We start from the raw sequence: 22,999 nt of genomic DNA, 5'->3' as shown, positions 1-22,999 counted from the left end.
GTGAATTTAATCATTTGGGGGCTTCTCAGGAGTGGAAGCCTCACAGATACGGAGAAATGACAACATTATTAAAGTCATTAATCTGGCTCAGTTGCATATCACAAGATATAGCATTAGAAGTTAAATATTATCAAAAGTAACCATGTGCCTTCAAATCCCTGGAATTAATGTCTCATAGAATTATTAACATTTGTCAGATTCTAAAGAGATTAGAAGAAAAGGAATTGCAATACACTTTCATATCAACATCAGTTCACTCCAGAATAGACACAATGGGGTCAGTGTAAAAACATGACTTGACACTGGTTTTGTGGGGGCTGGGAGGTGGATTTGATTTGAATACACTGGTGGATTATACAAGGCCATATTTTCATCTCAACATCACTGTTTAATATCCATGTGAACAACTGCCACTGAAATCTAGGTGTGCCAGGTTACTTTTGTAAGCATTTTATGAAAATAAAAAATACATCCCTTTCAGAGATACGTCCATTTCATGAAATTAAGCACTCTCAAGGAGTCTTTTAAGCAGATGCCAAGGTTTTTTTTTAATCCGCTTACAAAATGTAGAAGGAGATTACAATGTCTGCGACTATAAATTTCTTCTACAGGATTTTAATTGTCGCTCTTTGGAACCTGGCATACCCATTTGCAATACAATCCTAACCACCTGATTCACGAAGGCACCAGCACTCAGCATGCTTCAGGGAACAGTACATCAAGCCCAGGCATGCTTATCGACAGATGAGGTCCCATCAGGGGAAGGGACAAGTTGCATCAGCTTACCAGCGATGACCCCTGATGCCAGTGTTGCAACAACTGGTGTCTGCCTCTTACTCACTTTTGCCAGAAAATTGAACAGTAAACCATCTCGTGCCATTGCAAACAGAACTCTGGGTAAAGGGAACATAGACCCCAACAAGCTAAAAAGAAAAAGGTCAAAGTTCAAATAAAAACATATTCAGTGCAATGTACTTGTAATGGATACATTAAGCAAATGTAGAACTGTCAAAGTCAACGGTCATGTCACTTTTATATCTTTCATGAGTTTTTTTTGCGCATGATAGTACATAACATTAATACAGAGAATAAAACTTTCTCTATCTGATCCTGATTAACAATTTTGCTTAACCTATAATTTAGAAGACTAAGTTCCAATGCAAAATACAAATGATTTCTCTTCCCACATTAGTTATCTTCAAGGGTTTACACACAAATGACAATTTTTGGTCGTATTTGTAATGTTGAACTTTAGGTTGCTGTAGTGGGCTGAGATGAGCAACTGAAATACCTGTCTGTTTGTTTGCTAATGTTGGCAACCTCTTCAGAGGTCTGTGGGGCTAATATCAGTCAACTTTGATGGTATGATACCAAGGAATAAGGGAACATTTTAATCAAGGTTGATATTGTTAGTCACCACTTGCTGATACCTTAAGTGGGTATAATTCAACCAATATTGCTGTATGATTTCCAATGATGCATCTGGTAGGACATGAAAAACTTCAATCATATCCTTAACCTTCGTCAGAACTTGATCACAAAGGCATATGGCATTCGCAGTAGCTTTCTCAGGAATTGAATTAATATGCTTGATTGGAGGTACAACAGCTCTTGCTGCCTTTACATTGTCACTTAATACATAAAATGAGGAGATGCCATCATGCAATATTGAGAAAGGTTCAGCAAAGGCCACAATGTTAAGATATTCTTTATAATAATGCCATGTGTGAAAAATCTTGAGGACATACTTGGGAGGCCTTTTCATAATTCTCAAATGGACCTTTGGTGAATTCTCTCAGTAATGTCACAGGAACAACAGCAGATAAAATTTAAGCAAGGCTGAATAAGCTTCTTTGGAGTTGCACTGAAACATTAAATATGAGAGTTCACATTTCAAAAGATGGGGAATTTGGTGATTTTTGCACATTTGTAACTGGATATTAGAAGCAGTCAAATTCTTTTGGTCCTAATTTTTAAACAAAATTGCAATCCCAGTTGGATTGAGAATACTTATAACAAATGAAGAGGAATTTAAGAATGCAGTTTTCCCAAACATCAAACTTAAATAACAAAAATGTTGATGGGTTAGGTGGATGGACCTTTTAGCTTCAAAAATAGGTAGATAAAATTAATGAACAGTTGCTGATAGAAATTCCAGAGGAAGAAGCATCATACAAATCAATTGATACTGCACTCGAAGGCTGGTGATGCTACAAAATACTCTGATGAGTTTCTTAAATATCTGATAATATCAGGCAAACCTCATGAAAATTTATTGTTTAAAGTGTGTGCTCCAATTACAGTATCCTGTTAAGAAACCTTGAAGTCCCTATATTATGCAAGATTAGTAAGTAAGAAAATACTACCTCATGCTTTGAAGCTATACTCAAAACATGAAAATACAATAATGAAAATATCTTTATTTTGACAATTCCAATCACCCCAACCTACTCTTTTCAGTTTAGGAATTACAATTTATCATCAAAGAAGATGTTGCAATTTCAATCAAAATAGCACAAAGTCAAAGCCTCACAGTGGCATGGCATCATCGGAAATTCCCACAGTTTTCATATGGTCAGTTCTATGAGGGAGATTCAAGAGTAAGATCAATAAGAAAACTTTATATTGGTTCGAGAAGAAAGACATTTAACACTGAAAATGGAGACAATGACACTGAAAATGTATAGTGATAATGTAGATATTGGCTTTGACTCAGTATAACAAACATTGAGGAAATAGATTTTGATCTTGATGATTTTGAGAGTGACTCTGAAGATGTGGAGAATGATTATCAAACATCAAACTAGATTTGGCAATGAAACTAAACCTGTTACAAAAATTAATTTTTAAACAAATAATCTTGAGTATTTTATGTTTGTATCAGTTTAGGTATTTGTGTTCATATTTGTGGGGGTAAAATTGTCAAATAAAATAATTGTGTGAAATAAGTTAATTAAATGAATTGTTGATTATATCTGTCAGATGAAAGCACTATTTCAAATTATTTCATAGAAACATTTTGTGGCCTGATTTTTGGGTTTAGTCCATATCCATTTAGTCCATATGCCTGTATGGTAAACATCTCAAATAATTACTTCATTAAAAAACATTTTCTTAATCTTGATTTTTAACTTTTGTTTCTCAGACTTAGGTCAGAAAGCCCAGCTTCTTAACTTATATATTTGGAAGCTACTGAATAGTGTGCATCCAAATTTTTTTTGTTTTCTTGGCTGTCAGGTTACCTTGTATGCAGCATAGATAAGCAAAACTGTTTTTTTACAGCCAGTTCAGTCAATTTTAATCCCATCTTGGTCATAGATAGATACATACAGCACACACCACACCCTTTGGTCCAACTCGTCCATGCCGACTAAATTTCCCAAACTAGTCTCACTTGCGAGCGTTTGGTTCTTATCCCTGTAAATTTTTCCTGTTCATATACCTATCTAAATGTGTTTAGAATGTCGTAATTGAACCATCTTCCATGTAAAAATGGTGGCCCTCAGGTCCGTAAATTTTTCTCCTCTCACCTTAAAAATATTCCTGCTAGTTTTGAACTCCGTCACCATGGGGAAAAGACCTTGCTATTCACCTTACCTTTGCCCCTCCTGATTTTATAAATCTCTATAAGGTCAGCCCTCAACCTCCTACACTCCAGTGAAAAATATCCAAACCTATGTAGCCTCTCCTTATAACTCAAATCCTCCAGTCCTGACAATATCATGGCAAATCGTTTCTGAACATTTTTCCTTTAGCAGGGTGACCAGAAGGTACATTGTACCCCATAGTACTCCAAAATAAAAACACCATCAACCTGGATTGAATATAAACCCTGGTCTGAGGTGACAAATCTCCACTTGCCTCACCCAGGTTCTTAAAGGTAAAACATACAGAATAAATACCTCCTTTCAAACCAGATTAGATCATTATAATAGATAGTTTATTTCACTGTGCACTAGTCATGAACATCAGAGCAACTGGAACAAAAGACTGGATCTAATCTCACAGTTATCAAATTGCATTCTCTGCTGGATGATTTTAAAGCAGTGATTGGTTTGGAAACCAGTAGAGAGATGCTAATATCACCGTTGAGTTAAAGGACCATTGTAAAGCCTGTTTCACTGGTTCCTGATCTGCTAGTGGCCTCTCCATTGTGCTTTCAATCTGTTTAATTTGAATCGTGGCCAATGTTTTATATTGAGGATGTTTCATCAAAAGTGGAAAAAGGGGGAAGGGTAGGGTCAAACAAAAGGAAGACTGGAGATGATGTAGCAAGTAAGAACATTAGGTGACAAAAGTGCAATGCAAAAAGGGATGAAAGTGATACAAAAGAAGAAGCATAATGGATCCATAAGATGTCCATGCAATAGCAAGTGCTGCTGTAGAAACAAAATGATAATAGCTATGATTGGAAATTGCTGAACCCAGCACTGAGTCCAGAAGGCTCAAAAAATGAGATCCTTTTCCTTGAACTTCTACTGAGTTTAATTAAAATAATGTGGGAGCCCATGAACAGAGAGAGATCAGAGTGCCAGTGGCAAAGAAAATGACAATGAGGGTCTTAATTTAACTCAGCAAAGAATTAACACACTGACCATGTGACAATTTTGTTCTACATTTGCTTATTTCAGATAAAATCCATCTTTACTTTCCTTCTTCCATCCATCCATCCATAAAATCTCACCTGCAACCACACCTGATGTCATTGTAGCAATAGCTGGCGTCTTCGTCTTAGAATTGATGTGGGCTAAAACTTTGAAAAGCAACCCATCTTCAGCCATAGCATAGATTACACGGGGCATGGGGAAAATGGAACCAAGCAGACTGAATGAAGAGCAAAGACATGCAGAACGTCGCAAGTCAGAGTCACAGATAGTACGCAGTATGTTAATGAAAAATTAACATTCACTTTAGGACTCTACATAAACTCTCAAATTCTCCTTTAACAGTGAGGAGTGATTTATGTAATCCATGAAATTCTTATCTCCCTAAATTAAATTACAATTATTTACTAATTAGTGCAGAAGAGTATTATAACATCAAAATATGGCATGTTGAATTCCACAATGATCCTTTTTTTTTGTATTCATTCACAGGATGTAGACATTGCTGGGTAAGGCAAGGCCATCATTTATTACCCATCCTTAATCACATGCAGGCTACAATGGCAGTTTCCTCCCCAAAAGGACATTCATGAACCAGATGTGGTTTTCCGCCAGTAATGGTCACCATTAGACACTTAATTCCAGATTTTGATTTAATTTAAAATTCCATCATTTGCTACGGTTGGATTCAAACCCAGGTCCCCAGTACATTACCTGGGTCTCTGGATTAACAGTCCAGTGACAATACCACTGGGTCATGCTTCCCTTGTGGGTAACATGTTCCCTCATCCATTTCTCAGACATTCCAAACAACAGATTCCAATTTCATTGCCAGCCTATATCAGGTTAAGTGATCTCAAGTGCTATTCTAAAAATAGCCTTAATATGCTTGTCTATGCTATGGGGAAGGGGTGGTACATAAATCAATTGATATCAGGGCACAACATAATTCTGTTAGGATGTGATGATGCCTTTGCAGGATAAATTAAGATGCAGCACTTGTGTCTAGACTTGTACATAATAATTGCTTAGGCAAAATGTTGGTGGCTTCCAGTCTGTTTGGGCTCATATTTTGGAAAGGTCTCAAGTTTCATGGGATGACAGCAAAAGCCAAGGAATTAAACCAACATTACCGAATTAATTTCTTCCAGTGTAGTTTCAGGTGAATGTCACGAGAAACAGTTACAGCTACTATTACCATTTCTTCAGCTATTCCAACAAAGTTGTGTTTGGAAATCAAGAGACACCCGCCTAACAGTACTACTCCTCTCAGTTTATGATAGTAATCTGTTGGGTGGATCAGAAATGCAATATTGTTTAGAGTACACTAATCTGGGAAATAAACATTCTCCTAGGACATTTTTTTAACCTTTAGTGAATAAAAGATTAAAGAAACAAAAATGAAATTTTTATCATGATGTGTCTTCATCAATGCTAGCTGTATGGATTCCAGGGAAACTCCGTCCATGTTAATGCAATTCAGAACTATGACTTTTCCATGACTTTATTTAACATTAAATTTCTAAGTTAACTTTGTTTACTTGAGTATGTTTGACAAACTTTAGGTGGCCAAACATGATTAATATTTGCTCAAACAGGCAACCGTTATGTAGAGTCCTACAGTGGAATCACAATTATTATTCACTTGATTTGATTTGATTCAGCTGTAGAGGTAGAGAAATGTAGTACACAGCATGCAAAGAAATTTTGGAAATTGCGTTGAATGATTTCACAAACAAACATTTTATCTGCAAGGTTTCCACAAAATGTCAAAACAAAATGCAACTGGTATCATATAAAATTAATAGTACAGTGGTAGATTTTATCTTTCACTGATAGACTGTCAACTCAGCCTTGGTGGAAAGCTACCAATTACACCTACCACTTCATTTACTTTGCCACTGAAGTCAATGGATTAGAAAACCAGGCAGGGGGCATATAATGGAAGTTCAAACCACAACCCCTAATTTATGGCAGCAAAAATTTAAAGCATGCCCAGAATATTTTGAACACCACTACTAAATAGCCATACCCCAGGATAACAATTGAAAACTTAAGGCTCCCTCAAAGCCATTGCCTTAACATGATGAATGCCCCCTAGAAGTTCTCCTGCACATTCACTATTCCCAAACCTCTGGGTGTTAAAGGAGATCCTCTGACATATCAGACTGCAGTAATCTGGTGGGGAAGGCTTGTGCCACACAGAAAGTGTCACTGATCCTGTTAACCTGCTTCATGTTGTGACTGAACAGTGATCTACCAGATAATCCCCATACTCCAGGCTTCAAAACGCATAATGAGGAGTGTGTTTAAGAGTTGAGAAAATTACTCCACCAAGGCTGGATCATGTCATTTCAACAGCTGACTATAAACCCTCAGACCTCTGTTTCAACACTGTGAAAAGAAAGGTGAATACTGGTGGCAGCCTTACTTCTTACAAGAAATATATTTCTGTTGTATGATCAACTCTCCATGAAGCATTCCCTAAAGTGGCTCATATGTGTCTCAGCAGCCCTATCTGGCATGGTGTTCAACTGGAATCTGGTCCGCTTTTAATTTACCAATTTACTTGGCATTCTCACAGAAAGGGGAAGTTGAGTAGAACCAGAAACTTTGGACAGTTGCGAAGTTATTCTAATAACTTCAGGACTATAACCTGAAATGAAAGTGCAGTAGTTAGTGACTACATGAAATGTGTATTGCAGCAGTGGATGCAGAAAGGAATAGAATGAAAGATCTGATTGGGACAAAGAGGTGGCCTTGCAAATATGGTCATGGGATCATAGAGATTTTGGAGTAGAAAATGGGTAGGTTTAGTGAAGGTAGGAGGTTTGTTAGATCAAATTTATCTAAATATAATGCTAAGGCAATAAAGAAGGCCAGCTATCATGGTGGCAGAGGCCATAGAAGGTTGGAACAAGATAAAATGCTCTAATAGAACTACAATTAAATTAAAACTTTAAAGATATTCTCTTTCTTCATTAAATAATCATCCCAACTAATGGTGATCAACTATGAAACAACTCAATATTATGTAAAAACATGTCCTACATTAAGATCATTCAGTTGGAAGAGGGCATCAGAACAAAAATTCTGCATCTAATGTGTGCTTTTTAGGATAGTACAAGATACTTTTTTCCCAATTCCTCTGTTCAGAAATAAAACTGATTATTTTTCCATACCTTGTTGATAATGCACAGAGAGATCCCACTGCCACCAGGTATTTTGCAGGACCCCAGCCAACATATTCAAAGGCAACAGGAAGTGGACTTCTTGCATCCAGTAGGTAATAAGGCATCATGAGGGTCAGAGCTGCTGAAACTCCAAAGTATGCCAAGAAGCAAACCAAAAGTGAAGTTACAATTCCTATGGGAATAGCTTTTTGAGGATTTTTCACCTCTTCACCTGGAATGGCAAAGAATATCAATGGCTCAAATGCAAACAATTAGTTTGGTAAGTTGAGTTTTGTTAGGTAAGTTGGCGATAGTAAAAGGAGACCCAGGAAATTCCTCAGAATTGTTCCTGCTCTACTTTTTCTGAAAGGTTAATTTCTGGTCTCAATCAGACAAATCATTGAGATTACAAATTATGGTTTAGGGCTGGATTTTCAAGGTTAAGGTATAGTTATAGTTTAACCAGCTTACTCCTGGTTACTGATGTGACTGTTTAAAAGGCCCTAATATAACAGGCCCAAGTATTATGATATTTGGAACATAAATTAATAGTCAATATAATTAGATTAGATTACAGTTGGAAACAGACCCTTCAGCCCAACAAGTCCACACCGACCCTCCGAAGAGTAACCCACCCAGACTCATTTCCCTCTGACTAATGCACCTAACACTATGGGCAATTTAGCATGGCCAATTCACCTGACCTGCACATCTTTTGGACTGTGGGAGGAAACAGGAGCAAACCCATACAGACACGGGGAGAATGCACAAACTCCACACAGACAGTCGCCCAAGGCTGGAATCAAACCTGGGACCCTGGTGTTGTGAGGCAGCAGTGCTAACTACTGAGCCACTGTGCCAGCCTGAATTCAATTCATGTTGGGATGTATTTATTTTACATAACTATATTCAAAATGAATAAAGTAGACATAAATTATTAAATGGGGCACTTGTTGGTGTAGAAGTAACACAGAAGAAAGTTCTGAGGGCATACATTTGCACTGTAACAAAAAACAGAATTACATGCAGATCTTAAATTGTAAGACAGATTGTAGTGATACACTCCAGAATTTAAACCACTCCAACATTAAAATTACTTGAATTTTCATCATAATTTAAAGAATCAAAATTAAAATATATTTTCATGTTCTTTGGTATACTATTAGCTTTAATAGTCAAAAATTTAAAACTGCAAGTTTCTGAAAAACATACTTATCCTGTCTCAACTAGTACTTAATGGATGCTGACTTAAAACAAAATCACCATAAATTTAAATGTGGGTGTCAAATCTCTCAGTGGGTGAGTATGTTCAGTGACAGTGACCATAACTGTTTCACCTATACCATAGCCATGGAGACGGATGGGAACGTATTTAATTGGGGGAGGGGAAATTATACTGCTCTTAGACAAGAGCTGTGGAGTATAAATTGGGATCAACTGTTCTATGGGAAATGCATAACAGAAATGTGAAGGCTGTTTAAGGACCACTTGTTGTGAGTGTTGGATAACTTTGTCCCACTGAGACAGGCAAGAGATGATAAGGTGAAGGAGCCTTGGATGACAAGAGCAGAGGAGCTTCTTGTCAAAAGGAAGAAGGAAGCTTACTTAAGGTTGATGAAGCAAAGATCTGACACAACTTTATAGGATTACAGGGTAGCTAGGAAAGAACTCAAAGATTGACTGAGGAAAGCTAGAAGGGAGCACAAAAAAGCTTTGGTGGGAAGGATTAGGGAAAACCCAACGGTGTTCTACACATACGTGAAGAATAAGAGAATGATCAGAGATAGGGTAGGGCTGATCAGGGATAGTGGAGGGAACTTGTGCCTGGAGTCTGAAGAGGTAGGGGAGGCAGTGAATGAATCTTTTGCTTCACTATTCACTAGCGAGAGGGACCTTGTTAACAGAAAGAACACCCTGGACCAGGTTAGTAGGCTTGAACAGATTGATATTAAGGAAGTGGATATGCTGGAACTTCTGGGAAGCACCAAGGTAGTTAAGTCCCCAGGCCAGATCAGGTCAATCCAAGGTTACTACAGGAAGTGAGGAAAGAGATTGCTGCACCTCTGGCGATAATCTTTGCATCCTCACTCTCCATGGGAGTAGTACCGGCTGATTAGAGGGAGGCAAATATTGTTCCTCTGTTCAAGAAAGGGAATAAGGAAATTCTTGGGAATTACAGACCTTACATCTTACATCTGTGGTAAGCAAGGTACTGGAAAGGATTCTGAGAGCTAGGATTTATGACTATTTGGAAAAACATAGTTTGATTAAAGCTAGTCAGCATGACTTTGTGAGGGGCAGATCATGCCTCACAAGCCTTGTTTAGTTCTTTGAGGATGTGACGAGACAAGATGATGAAGGTTGAGCATTGGATGTGACGTACATGGATCTCAGAAAGGCATTTGATAAGGTTCCCACGGTAGGCTCATTCGGAACGGTATGAGGTATGGGATACAGGGACACTTTGCTGTCTGGATACAAAATTGACTGGCCAAAAGAAGACAGCGAGTGGTAGTGAATGGAAAGTATTCCACCTGGAGATTGGTGACCAGTGGTGTCCTGCAAGGATCTGTTCTTGGGCCTCTGCTCTTAGTTTTTATAAATGACTTCGATGAAGAAGTGGAAGGGTGTGTTAGTATGTTTGCCAATGATACAAAGGTCGGTGGTGTTGTAGATAGTGTTGAGGGCTATAGTAGGCTACAACAAGACACTGACAGGATGCAGAGCTGGGCTGAGAAGCGGCAGATGGAGTTCAACCTGGATAAATGCAAAGTGATTCATTTTGGAAGGTCAAATTTGAATGCTGAATACAGGGTTAAACACAGGATTCTTCGCAGTGTGGAAGAACAGCAGGATCTTGGGTTCCACGTATGTAGATCCCTCAAAGTTGCCACCCAAGTTGTTAAGAAGGCAAATGGTGTTTTGGTTTTCATTAACGGGGGATTGAGTTTAAGAGTCACGAGGTTTTGCTGCACCTCTACAAAACTCTGGCTAGACCACACTTGGAATACTGTGTCCAGTTCTGGTCGCCTCATTATAGAAAGGATGGAGATGCTTTAGAGAGGGTGCAGAAGAGATTTACCAGGATGCTGCCTGGATTGGAGGGCTTGTTTTACGAAGAGGGGCTGAGTGAGCTAGGGCTTTTCACACAACAGAGAAGGAAGAATTGAGGTGACCTGATAGAGGTACACAAGGTAATGAGGTATTGAGCAGTGCTCCGATAGCTAGTGCTTCCAAATAAACCTGTTGGACTATAACCTGGTGTTGTGTGATTTTTAACTTTGTACACCCCAGTCCAACACTGGCATCTCCAAATCATGGTAATGAGAGGCATAGATAGAGTAGATAGCCAGAGACTTTTCACCAGGGCAGAAATAGCTGTCGGGAGGGGTGATAATTTTAAGGTGATTGGAGGAAGGCAAAGGGGAGATGTCAGAGATAGGTTCTTTATGCAGAGAGTGGTGGATGCATGGAGTGCACTGCCAGCGGTAACGGTAGAGTCAGAGACATTAGGAACATTTAAGAGACTGCTGGACTAGCACATGGGCAACAGTAAATTGAGGGATGTGTAGGTTAGGTTGATCTTAGCTTAAGATAAATGCTCGGCACAACATCATGGGCTGAAGGGCCTGTACTGTGCTGTACTGTTCTATGTTCCAAAGCATTTAATTCTGTAACACCAAATACATTCATCTTAATAAACACAAAAATTAACAAATTATGCTGGTCTGGAAATTTAACTGCACACAGAAGGTCAATTCAATGGGACTGAATGTGAAATTGTGATTACGTATAGCCCTGAATTGTACAGGATATTTGGGGATCATTTTGAGGGGAAATTGAACACCCCTAGTAGCAAGCCATGCTCAAAGGGAGCATAGATTAGAGAAGCATGGATATAATGTTACAGTCTGATGCATCCTCATTTTGGGTAAGTTTCTACACTAGAGTGCACGTGCACAAGAGCACTACAAATGATAGGTTTTCCTGTCTGACCTATCAACTAAATAATGCAGTGATTAATATAAACATAATCCTTACCTGTAGTAGCAATACAGTCAAATCCAACAAATGCATAAAAGCAGGTAGCAGCACCAGCTAATGTTCCAGCTATTCCATATGGTGTGAAACCACCTATACCATAATTACTGGTGATATTCTCTGAAGATGACAGATTGCTATATGACAAAGTGAAGAGGCAAAAATGGTACATTATACTTACAGAACACATTCAACTTTCAGCTACTCATAAAACAACAATTTTAAAAGAAAATTCCAAGATATTATAGTTAGCAAACTTCATGGATATAATGAACATTTTTATTCGTTTTAGGATACAGCAGGATTAGTGAGACTGCTTCTGAAGTACCACCACACTGAAACAGCTACTAATGAATTTAAAGGACCCCGTACCCAAAGCCAGTAGAATGAATTTTATATACAAAATACCCTGCAAGGACTGCAACAAACATTACATTGGACAAATGGGCAGGAAGCTAGCCACCAGGATACATGAGCATCAACTAGCCACCAAAAGATATGACCAACTATCACTAGTATCCATACACACAGACGAAGAGGGACACCAGTTTAATGGGGACAATACATCCATCTTGGGACAGGCTAAACAAAGACATGTGCAGGATTCCTTGAGGCTTGGCATTCAAACCAGAACTCCATTAACAAACATATAGATTTAGACCACATTTACCAACCTCTCAGAAACAGAACCGAAATGATATCACCTACCACAACAAACCAAGACACGTAAATAGCATGTAGGACAGAGCACCAATGCTTCACCAGAGACTCACTGATGATGTCACCTAGCACCTGAGAACAAGCCCACCAGCTAGGCGAGCAAACTTATAATCTGAAGTGCTGTGGAGAAAGTGAGGACTGCAGATGCTGAAAAATGTGTTGCTGGAAAAGCGCAGCAGGTCAGGCAGCATCAAAGGAGCAGGAGAATCGATGTTTTGGGCATAAGCCCTTCTTCAGGAAAATGAAGAAGGGCTTATGCCCGAAACGTCGATTCTCCTGCTCCTTTGATGCTGCCTGACCTGCTGTGCTTTTCCACCAATCTGAAGTGCTGTGTGAAGTACTGGTCACCATACTTATGGAACAATGTTAATGTGTTGGAAACAGTTCAGAGAAGGTTTCCTCGACTGGTGTCTGGAATGAGTGGATTGCCTTAAGAGGAAAGGTTAGACAGGCCTATATCCTCTGGGATTTAGAAGTGTCAAAGGTTACTCAATTCAGCCATGTAAGATCCCTAACCAGGTGGATGTCAAAAGGATGTTTCCTCTTGTGAAAGAATCTAGAAATAGGGGTTATAATTAAAAGATAAGGGGCACGTATTCAAAACAGAGATGGGGAAACTGTTTTTCTCTTCAGATGGTTGTGAGTCTTTGAAATTCATTTCCTCAAAAGGCAGTGAGTGCCAAATCATTAAATATATTTAAGACTAAGAGAGAGAGATTCTGGATTAGTAAGGGGATGAAAGATTATTGGGGTTACGCAGAAATGTAGGGTTGAGGTTAAAAAGAGATCAGTTGAGACCTTACGATTGGTGGACCAGGCTTGAAGGGCTGAGCGATCTACTCTTGTTCCTTCTTAGTATGTTTGTGTGTTTATAACATACAAAATGGTGAGGCCATAACAGAATTGCATTGTAACTGTACATAGTTAAACTTTCAATTAAGGCAAATCAACATATCTTATTGGTCATTTTCAAAATTCTGGCATGTGAAACTGTTACTATGGGTGAGATGAGTTAACCAGGTGGCAGTCTAAATATTGTCACCACTGGGATCAACTTCTGCAATCACCTCCTCCCTCCTTAGATGGCAGGATGACTTTCTCTTCACCTGATGATGAGAAATCTATAAATATGCATCTGCATCTCATTAATTCACTCCTGCCAAACTGAGGTACTCGATACTTCAGAAACTCAACTGTATAAATCTTGTGACTCTGATCTTTGGCCTCAACTCTGAAATACGTAGAAAGCTTTGGCTGCCTCTACTGGAACTTGTTAAGGGCCCTCATCTTTGCTTTCACTGTAAAGTTTACAATTGCAGTAAGTTCCTCCACAGGACTAAGGCGCAATGTGTAGAAACAGCAAAAGATCAATGTGAAGGGAGGGTACATGTCACTGTAGGGTACAGTACTGCATCAATATGTTATGTGATGCATTTGCTAACAGCTAATGTGGCAAACAAACTGCACATTTATGTAGAACATGGTGATATGTGAAATGAAAAGAGGAGGCATATTTAATGGGGTAAAGGTGGATTCCAGTCAGTGAGTACTGCTACAGTCAATATAGGGAGGGTTGGCCACATTCAGTCAAGATTGGTCTACTGCACATCTGGGGATTGAGTGGTGAGGCAAGCTTGTTGCTAGGCAGTTGAGAGTTGCGAATTAAGGGGTATATAGTTTTTAAATGCCTTTTTAATGGCATAACTTACCTTATTAACATTCAGCTTTCTATTTTGCCAAATATGCCAAACACCCTCGACAGTGAGAAATCTCAACATGGAAATCAGGCTGGTGACCTCAGCTAAGCAAATCTCAGGTCATATTCTATTTACACCAGCCGCATCCATGGACATGCTGAAATTCCCCACTGGAAGAGCAGTACCTAACGTATTGGTGGCAGAACCATGAAACATTCAGGATAATGCCTAAAATAGGCATTAAGCTGCTTCATAGCAAAATGTCCGATATGGTCCCCTTTACAAAACTTTACTGTAACTGGAACTGGGCTAGGTTAGGTCAAGATAATCCTGACTTCATGTGATCTAATGAGAGATCTTTAAAGAGGTCAATAGAAGCCCCAAGAAAAAGTTAAAACGTTTTAATAATTTCCACCTGAATTTATGGCTGAGAGGAGCAGGAGCATTCCTCTTCACTCCAGAGTATTCCAGATGCTATTGTAGATCCTTCTTCAACTTACCCCCCACCCTTTCCCAATAGCTTCGCGTCTTCCCATCAATTCACTACATCCCTCCTAATGTATTCCTTCCAGAACCCACCAAGAATGCAAGCAGAGATGCAGCCAGACCAACTATATCCTCACTAAATTGTTGATCCTTCCAAAGCCAACTCACTGACAGCATATTGCTCAGACCCTGAGGCCAGTTTTGGATTAACCTCAGGCCTCTGACTTCTTTTTCCCCAAAAATGTACTTTTTAGATTAGATTAGGTTAGATTACTTAGTGTGGAAACATGCCCTTCGGCCCAACAAGTCCACACCGACCCTCCGAAGAGCAAACCACCCATACCCATTCCCCTACAGTTACCCCATCACCTAACACTACGGCCAATTTAGCATGGCCAATTCACCTAACCTGCACATTTTTTGGACTGTGGGAGGAAACCGGAGCACCCGGAGGAAACCCACGCAGACACGGGGAGAATGTGCAAACTCCACACAGACAGTCGCCTGAGGCGTGAATTGAACACGGATCTCTGGCGCTGTGATTTGTAGTGTTAATTTTTGATTACAATTAAAATTGGACTTCAGTGAATGTAGAGGGGAGAGAGTGTGTTGCTGGAAAAGCACAGCAGGTCAGGCAGCGTCCGAGGACAGTTGAATCAATGTTTCAGGCATAAGCCCTTCATCAGGAATGAGGCTTATGGGTCGGGACTGACAGATAAGTGGGGGTGGGGGAGGGGGGGTGGGGGAGCGTGGTTGGAGGGAGGTAGCTGGGAAAGCGATAGGTGGATGAAGGTGAGGGAGAAAGTGATAGGTCAGAGGGGCAGAGGGGGGAGTGATGGACAAGTCCAGAGGGTGGTGCTGAGTTGGAGGCTTGGGACTGGGATAATGTGGGGGGAGGGGAAATGATGAAGCTGTTGAAATCCTCATTTATCCCGTGTGGTTGCAGGGTCCCAAGGCGCAATATTAGGCGTTCCTCCTCCAGGCATCAGGTGGTAACGGTTTGGCAGTGGAGGAGGCCCAGGACCTGCATATCCTTGACGGACTCCAAACCAAAGGGGGTAGCCATGGGCATCCATATGGGACCCAGATATGCCTGCCTGCTTGTCGGATATGTGTAATAGTCCATATTCCGCAGTTACACCGGCACTAACCCCACCTGTTCCTTTGCTACATCGATGACTATATCAGCGCTGCCTCGTGCTCCCATGAGGATGTTGAACAGTTCATCAACTTTACCAACACCTTCCACCCAACCTCAAATTCATCTGGACCATCTCGGCAACCTCCCTCCCCTTCCTGGACTCTCCATCACAGTCTCTGGCGACCGACTAACCACAGACGTATACTACAAGCCCACCGACTCCCTTGCTACCTAGACTATACCTCCTCCCACCCTACCTCCTGTAAAAACGTCATTTCTTATTCCCAATTCCTCCGCCTCTGCCACATCTGTTCCCAGATGACCAATTCCACCTCAGAAAGTCCCAGATGGCCTCCTTCTTCCAAGATCACAACTTCCCTTCCCATGTAGTTGGCGATGCCCTCCAGCACATCTCCTCCACTTCACACACCAACGCCCTTGAACCCTACCTATCCCAATACAACAAGGACAAACCCCATCCCACCTTGTCCTCACCTTCCACCCCACCAACCTCTGCATACAACGCATCATCCTCCGCCACCTCTAAATGGACCCCGCCACCAGAGATATATTTCCCCCCCGACACCTATCAGTGTTCCGAAAGGACCATTCCTACTGCAACTCCCTTGTCAGGTCCACACCCCCACCAGCCTACACCCCACTCCTGGCACCTTTCCCTGCCACCACAGGAAGTGCAAAACCTGCGCCCACACCACTTCCCTCACCTCCGTCCAAGGCCCCAAGGGATCCTTCCACATCATCAGAAATTCACCTGTACCACTACCAATGTCATCTATTACATCCATTGCACCCAGTGTGGTCTCCTCTACATCGAGGAGACAGGATGCCTTCTTGTGGATCATTTCAGAGAATATCTCTGGGACACCCGCACCCACCAACCCCACCGCCCTGTCACTGAACACTTCAACTTCCCCTCCCACTCCGTCAAGGACATGCAGGTCCTGGGCCTCCTCCACCACCAAACCGTTACCACCTGATGCCTGGAGGAGGAACGCCTCATATTCCGCCTTGGGACCCTGCAACCACACGGGATAAATGAGGATTTCAACAGCTTCTTCATTTCCCCTCACCCCACATTATCCCAATCCCAAGCCTCCAACTTGGCACCATCCTCACTGCCCCCTCTGGTAACCTATCACCTTCTCTCTCACCTTCATCCACCAACTGCTTTCCCAGCTACCTCCCCAAACACCCCCACCCCCACACCCCCATGTATCTCTCAATCCGGACGCACAAGTCTCATTCATGATGAAGGGCTTATGCCTGAAATGTCGATTCTCCTGCTCCTCGGACCTGCTGCGTTTTTCCAGCACTACACTCTTGACTCTGATCTCTAGCATCTGCAGTCCTCATTTTCTCCTCCTTTAGTGAATATACAATAGCTTAATTTCTTTCCATTCAAGTGCCTCAACATAATTGTAACTAATATGATAATTTCAATACACATTCAAGTACATGACATTGCCCAAAGGGTTTTATACATTTTCCATTCCCTCACTGTAATATAGCAGATGTAGTCTAGGCTAAACAAGCTAAATGCAGGAAGGATACTCCCAAAGACTGGGAAGTCCAGAAATAGGGACCACAAACTGAAAATACTGGGTAGGTACATTAAGAATAATAGAAACTCCTTTACCAAGAGAGTGGTGAGCCTGTGGAATTCAATGCCAAAGAAAAACAATTGAGGCTAAAACAATGATGGAATTAAATATCATTCTTGGAGCTAAAGGCATCAAAAGGATATAGGAGAAAACAGTTGATTGATCAGCCATGATCATAATGAGTGGCAGAGTAGGCTCAAATGGTCAAATGGCTTACTCCTGCTCCTATTTTCTATGTTTCTATGGTCATTGGACAGTGTCCTCCCCTCTCAGAGCTTTTTCAGCAATTGCCTTGAGCTTCAGTCTGAAACACTTCATCATTTCAACTCTCTGGACCAGAAGATCAATATACTATGGGCAGACGAAAGTTTGTCTTCCATCAAGTTGATGGTCCTCCAAAAGCAGGTGATGTTTGTCTCAGAATGCATACCTGGAGAACAGTCTCTACAGCACATGTTAGTTACTTATGTTAGTTTTTTTAGGGGCTTTTTTCTCAGAGTGTTTCTTTTTCATACACTTACTGACCTTTTTTTTGGAAACATGAGAAATAAGACCATAAGACACAGGAGCAGAAATTAGGCTGTTTAGTCCATCGAGTGCTCCACCATTTAATCATGGCTGATAAGTTTTTCAACCCTATTCTCCCGCTTTCTTCCTGTAATCCTTGATCCCCTAATACTCAAGAACCTATTTATCTCTGTCTTAAATATACCCAATGACCTGGCCTCCACAATCTTCTGTGGCAGTGAATTCCATAGATTCGCCACTCTCTGGCTGAAGAAGTTTCTCATTATCTCCATTCTAATACATCCTCCCCTTACTCTAAGGCTGTGCCCTCAGGTCCTAGTCTCTCCTACCAGTGAAAACATCTTCTCAACATCCATTCTGTCTAGGCCATTCAGTATTCTGTATGTTTCAATTAGATGCCCCCACATCCTTCTAAACTCCATTGAGTATAGACCCATAATCCGCAGACATTCCTCATACGTTAAGATTTTCGTTCCTGGGACAATTCTCATGAGCCTCCCCTGAACATGGTCCAGGGTCAGTACATCCTTTCTGAGATATGGGGCCCAAAACTGTGCACAATATTCCAAAAATGGTCTGACAAGAGCCTTATAGAGCCTCAGAAGTACATCCCTGCTTTAATATTCAAGTTCTCTCAAAATAAGTACCAACATTGCATTTGCTTTCCTAACTAATGACTCAACCTGCAAGTTCACCTTGAGAGAATCCAGGACTAGAACTCCCAAATGTCTTTGCATTTCAGACTTCTGAATTTTCTCCCCATTTGGAACATAGTCCATGCCTCTATTCTTTCTACCAAAATACATGACTCAATACTATCTGTCTCTCTATGTATCTTTGTATTGTTTACAAACTTAGCCTTTAGTGCCTTGGCTGGATTTGTTTATTTTGTCCTGAGATGAGGGGTGATGTAGTAGGATTTTCAACCTATAAATGGGACATGTAACCATTTCCTCCATTTCTCTGGAGCGTCTATCATTTTCTCATCTAAACTAAAGCATGTCAGACAGCTCCCTTCAAAATCCTCCCCCGTGAAAAGAATGAAAATAGCAGCAATAGGGAGCAAACAATCCATCAAGATGAGTTCAGGCAAAGACACGGAATATCTCACCTCATGATCATCAGGACAAGAGTGGATCAAAACCTCACTTTAATCAAAGGTTTGGAACATTTGTGGATCAGGATCAGTCTGATCAAGAAAGACAGTGATGGAACATTTAATGTTGCACCCTCTAACACTGAATGCGTAAGATGCAATCTAAGTGCAAAGAAAGAATTCCAGCAGAATGTGCAGTTGATCATGGTGCATGTGTATGTGTTTGTACCAGAATATTACAAACCATTGTTGGCAGATAAATAAAACAATTCAGTAGAAGCTTTCAGTATCTCCACACTCCTTTATTTACTGGATACAGCACTGACAGCTGTGCAACTATAGAACATGTAGGGACAGAATCTTATTGGGGTCTGAGCAATGTGGACTATGGCAAAGTTTGTGACAAAGTCAGACAAGTGTGGTGAGGCCGATCTTGACATTAGGAGTACTTCGCAACATCTTTTATGCATTTGCTGAATGACAATGCGAATTTCTAATTAGGTAGTGGTGAGTTGCCAATTAAGGAGATTATTGCTTGTTAAATGCCTTGTTATTAGTCCAATCCATCTCATTAATATAAAACAAAGAACTGTGGATACTGGAAATCTGAAACAAAAATAGAAAGTGCTGGAGAAACTGAGCAGGTCTGACAGCATTCATGGACAGAAATCAGAGTTAACGTTTTGAGGCCAGTAACCTTTCCAAATAGTACTGGACTATCAAAACAAAGAACAAAGAAAATTACAGGACCGGAACAGGCCCTTTGGCCCACCAGCCTGCACCAATCCAAATCCTCTATCTAAACCTGTCGCCTATTTTCCAAGGATCTGTATCCCTCTGCTTCCTGCCCATTTATGTATCTGTCTAGATACATTTTAAATGATGCTATTGTGCCCGCCTCTAACACCTCTGCTGGCAACACATTCCAGGCACCTACTACCCTCTGCAGAAAGAACTTTCCACGGAGATCTCCTTTCAACTTTTCCCCTCTCACCTTGAACTTGTGACCCCTAATAATTGAGTCCCCCATTCTAGGAAAAAGCTTCTTGCTATCCACCCTGTCTATACCACTCATGGTTTTGTAGACCTCAATCAGGTCCCTTCTCAACCTCTGTCTTTCTAATGAAAATAATCCTAACCTACTCAACCTCTTTTCATAGTTAGCACCCTTCCTACCAGGCAAATTCCTGGTGAACCTCCTTTGCATGCTCTCCAAAGCATCCATATCCTTTTGGTAATGTAGTGACCAGAACTAGATGCAGTATTCCAAATGTAGCCGAACCAAAGTCCTGTCATATTAGTATTCAGCTTTCTACCTCACAAAATGTGCTAATCACGCTAAATGTCAGAAATTCCTCTTATGGTAATCAGAGTGAGTACCTGGGGACTTTAGCTTGCCATTTGCTCTGATGAGCGTCCATGTTGCTCTGCACTAAACTGCATCTCAGGGCCAAATCTACACGAACGAACCACATGCATCCCTCATCAAATGGACATTGTATCTGATATATATGCCAACGCCTCATAACCTTCATGGGATCTCTCTCACCTACTTAGTAAGCACATAATTGCATTACAAGGTGAACTGGCAGCTGGTACTAAAAGGTGGCTGCAGGCCCACTTATGTCAGTTCTGGCTGATTATTGTGCATGTGATGTGGTATTGTCATGCTAGCAGGTAATCTAACAGTAATAGTATGCCTGAATACTCCTGTGATATTGGTAACAAGGAGCTCTCCTTTTGAAAGTGACAACAATGCAGAATTGCTCTGAGGATACACTGCTTGGGGTCTTGCCCTCTGTGAGGGCAAAACCTGGAGCTTCATGAGGAAGATGCTAAGACTAAAATATCCATTTACTGTATTTTCCTTTACTGTTCTCACAGATTAGTTGATAGCAAATAAAGCCCAGTCAACTCAGAACTTCTTATAATTGTTTTACTGTATAGGAACTGGTTACAGAAGACCTTAGAGACAACTGCAGGAACAACAGCAAGTCCCACAGCCTGCAGAGGGAGAAGGAGCAGGTCAAGAGACATTATGATGAGGCAGAGCCCTTGGGCAAACCTAGAGCTACTGGCTTAGGTGCAGCTTTCTGCAAATGAAACATAGAAATGAGGAGCAGCAGTAGACCATTTGGTCCTTCAATCCTGCTTCCCCATTCAATATGATTATGGATGATAAAGGTATTCCAACACAATATTCCTGCTTTCTCAACATACCTCTTGATGCCTTTAAAATCTAAAATTGTGTCTATCTCTCTCTTTCTTCAATATATTTAGTAACCTAGTCTCCACCATCTTCTATGGTTGAGAATTCCACAGCTTTACTACATTTTGAGTGGAGACGTTTTTAATTTTAGTCCTGAATGGTATACTTCACACCCTCAGACTGTCCTCCCTGGTTCTTGATTCCTCAACCAGGAAAAACATCCTCCTTGCATTGAGTCTGTCTAGTCCTGTTATCAGGTTTAAACCTAAGGAATCTCTGCTGCCCTCCCTTTATGGGACATTTATCCTTTCTTAGATAGGGAGATCAAAATTGTATGGAATACACCAAGTGTGGTCTCACTAAGGTTCTGTACAACTGCAGTAAAAGACCTCTACTTCTGAACTCAAAACCTCTTGCCAATAAACCACTTGTCTTCCTAATTTCTTGCTTCACCAGTCTCTCTACTTTCAAGGATACCCAAATCCCTTTATATATCACCATTTATATACAATATATCACCATTCATAATAATGCTCTGCCTTTCTGTTTTTCACATCAAAGTATATAATTTCACATTTAGACACATTTTACTGTACCTGCCATTTGCTCACTCACATGACATACCACCTTGCATCCTCCTCAGTCCCAACCAATTTTGTGTCATCAGCAAACTTGGAAGTGTTGCATTTGGTTCCCTTGTCCAGGTGAAACATAGAAATGAGGAGCATGTGAACATCTGGGGCCCCAAACACTGGTCCTACACTACCCCACTGTCACTGCCTGCCACTCAGAAAAATACTAATTTATTCCCAATTTCGGTTTCCGGTCTGCCAACAAATTCTCAATCCATGCCAATGTTATACTCCCTATCCCACGTGCTTTAACTTTTACCACAACCTCTTATGAGGGACTTTCAGAAAAGGTGATGAAGGTCCAGGCACCAGGAATGTGTTAGTTGATCAAATATTCCAGATAATCAAGTGGTCCACATAATCAATATAAAAACATTTACTAAGTAATAGAAATGTAATGCAGAGGGAGTTATCACAGTTATACTTTATTTACACTATAAATCACTAAGTAATAATGCAGCTTTGCCTAAAATAAAAAATTAGTGACAGAGACTGTTCTCACTCACACCCTCAACTGACTACAGGGGAACCTCGATTATCTGAATACCGATTATCCAAAAATCAGATAATCTGAAGGAGATCTCGAGGTCCCCATAGAAACATTACATCAAAGACGTGTTTCCAACAGTGATCACATCTTTTGTTACAGTGATTAAACAGGCACCGTCTCCAAATGACTAACCTCCCTCCCTCTCTCTCTCCCCACATTTTCCCTAACCTCCTCCACATCCCCCCCAACCTCCGCTTCCCAGGAATAATCTCTCCAACATTGTCCTGTGCAGGGCAAACGTGGAACCTGTAAAACATTTGCAGTAAAATAAGTGGTGCGTGTGGCTGTGGCTGTGCTATTTGGAGACATACCCCACAAAGGCAACTGCAGCAGCACAGCAGTCTTGTTGTTGTTGTGCAGTCCAGCTGCCCCGGAGAGGGGCTGGGGGTATATGGGGGGAGGGGCTGGGTTGGCAGGGGGCTGTGTTGGAGGCGGGTGCTCACACCCTTTCTGCTGGGGGTGGGGGCGGGTTTGGACCGGGTTGGGGGAGTGGTTGAACC

General features: G+C 41.0%; 1 protein-coding gene across 5 annotated transcripts in view; it reads right to left on the bottom strand.

Moving 5' to 3' along the window:
• Window positions 1-22,999, bottom strand: part of slc7a2 (solute carrier family 7 member 2) — a 165,066-nt gene that overhangs the window by 38,609 nt on the left and 103,458 nt on the right. For 4 of the 5 annotated variants that reach the window (XM_072570189.1, XM_072570209.1, XM_072570172.1 and 1 more), the window contains exons 5-7: window positions 11,819-11,955; window positions 7,787-8,009; window positions 4,685-4,824 (exon numbers count right to left, since the gene is read on the bottom strand). In XM_072570189.1, coding sequence (XP_072426290.1) covers window positions 4,685-4,824; window positions 7,787-8,009; window positions 11,819-11,955 — 500 coding nt within the window. Of the gene's footprint in view, window positions 1-786; window positions 924-4,684; window positions 4,825-7,786; window positions 8,010-11,818; window positions 11,956-22,999 lie in introns of all 5 variants that reach the window. The other variant, XM_072570181.1, reaches the window with a different exon arrangement.

The sequence above is a fragment of the Chiloscyllium punctatum genome, chromosome 1 (genome assembly GCF_047496795.1).
Source record: "Chiloscyllium punctatum isolate Juve2018m chromosome 1, sChiPun1.3, whole genome shotgun sequence".
NCBI lineage: Eukaryota > Metazoa > Chordata > Chondrichthyes > Orectolobiformes > Hemiscylliidae > Chiloscyllium > Chiloscyllium punctatum.
Note: the sequence above shows the minus strand (reverse complement) of the source record. Positions and strands in the feature narration are given on the sequence as shown.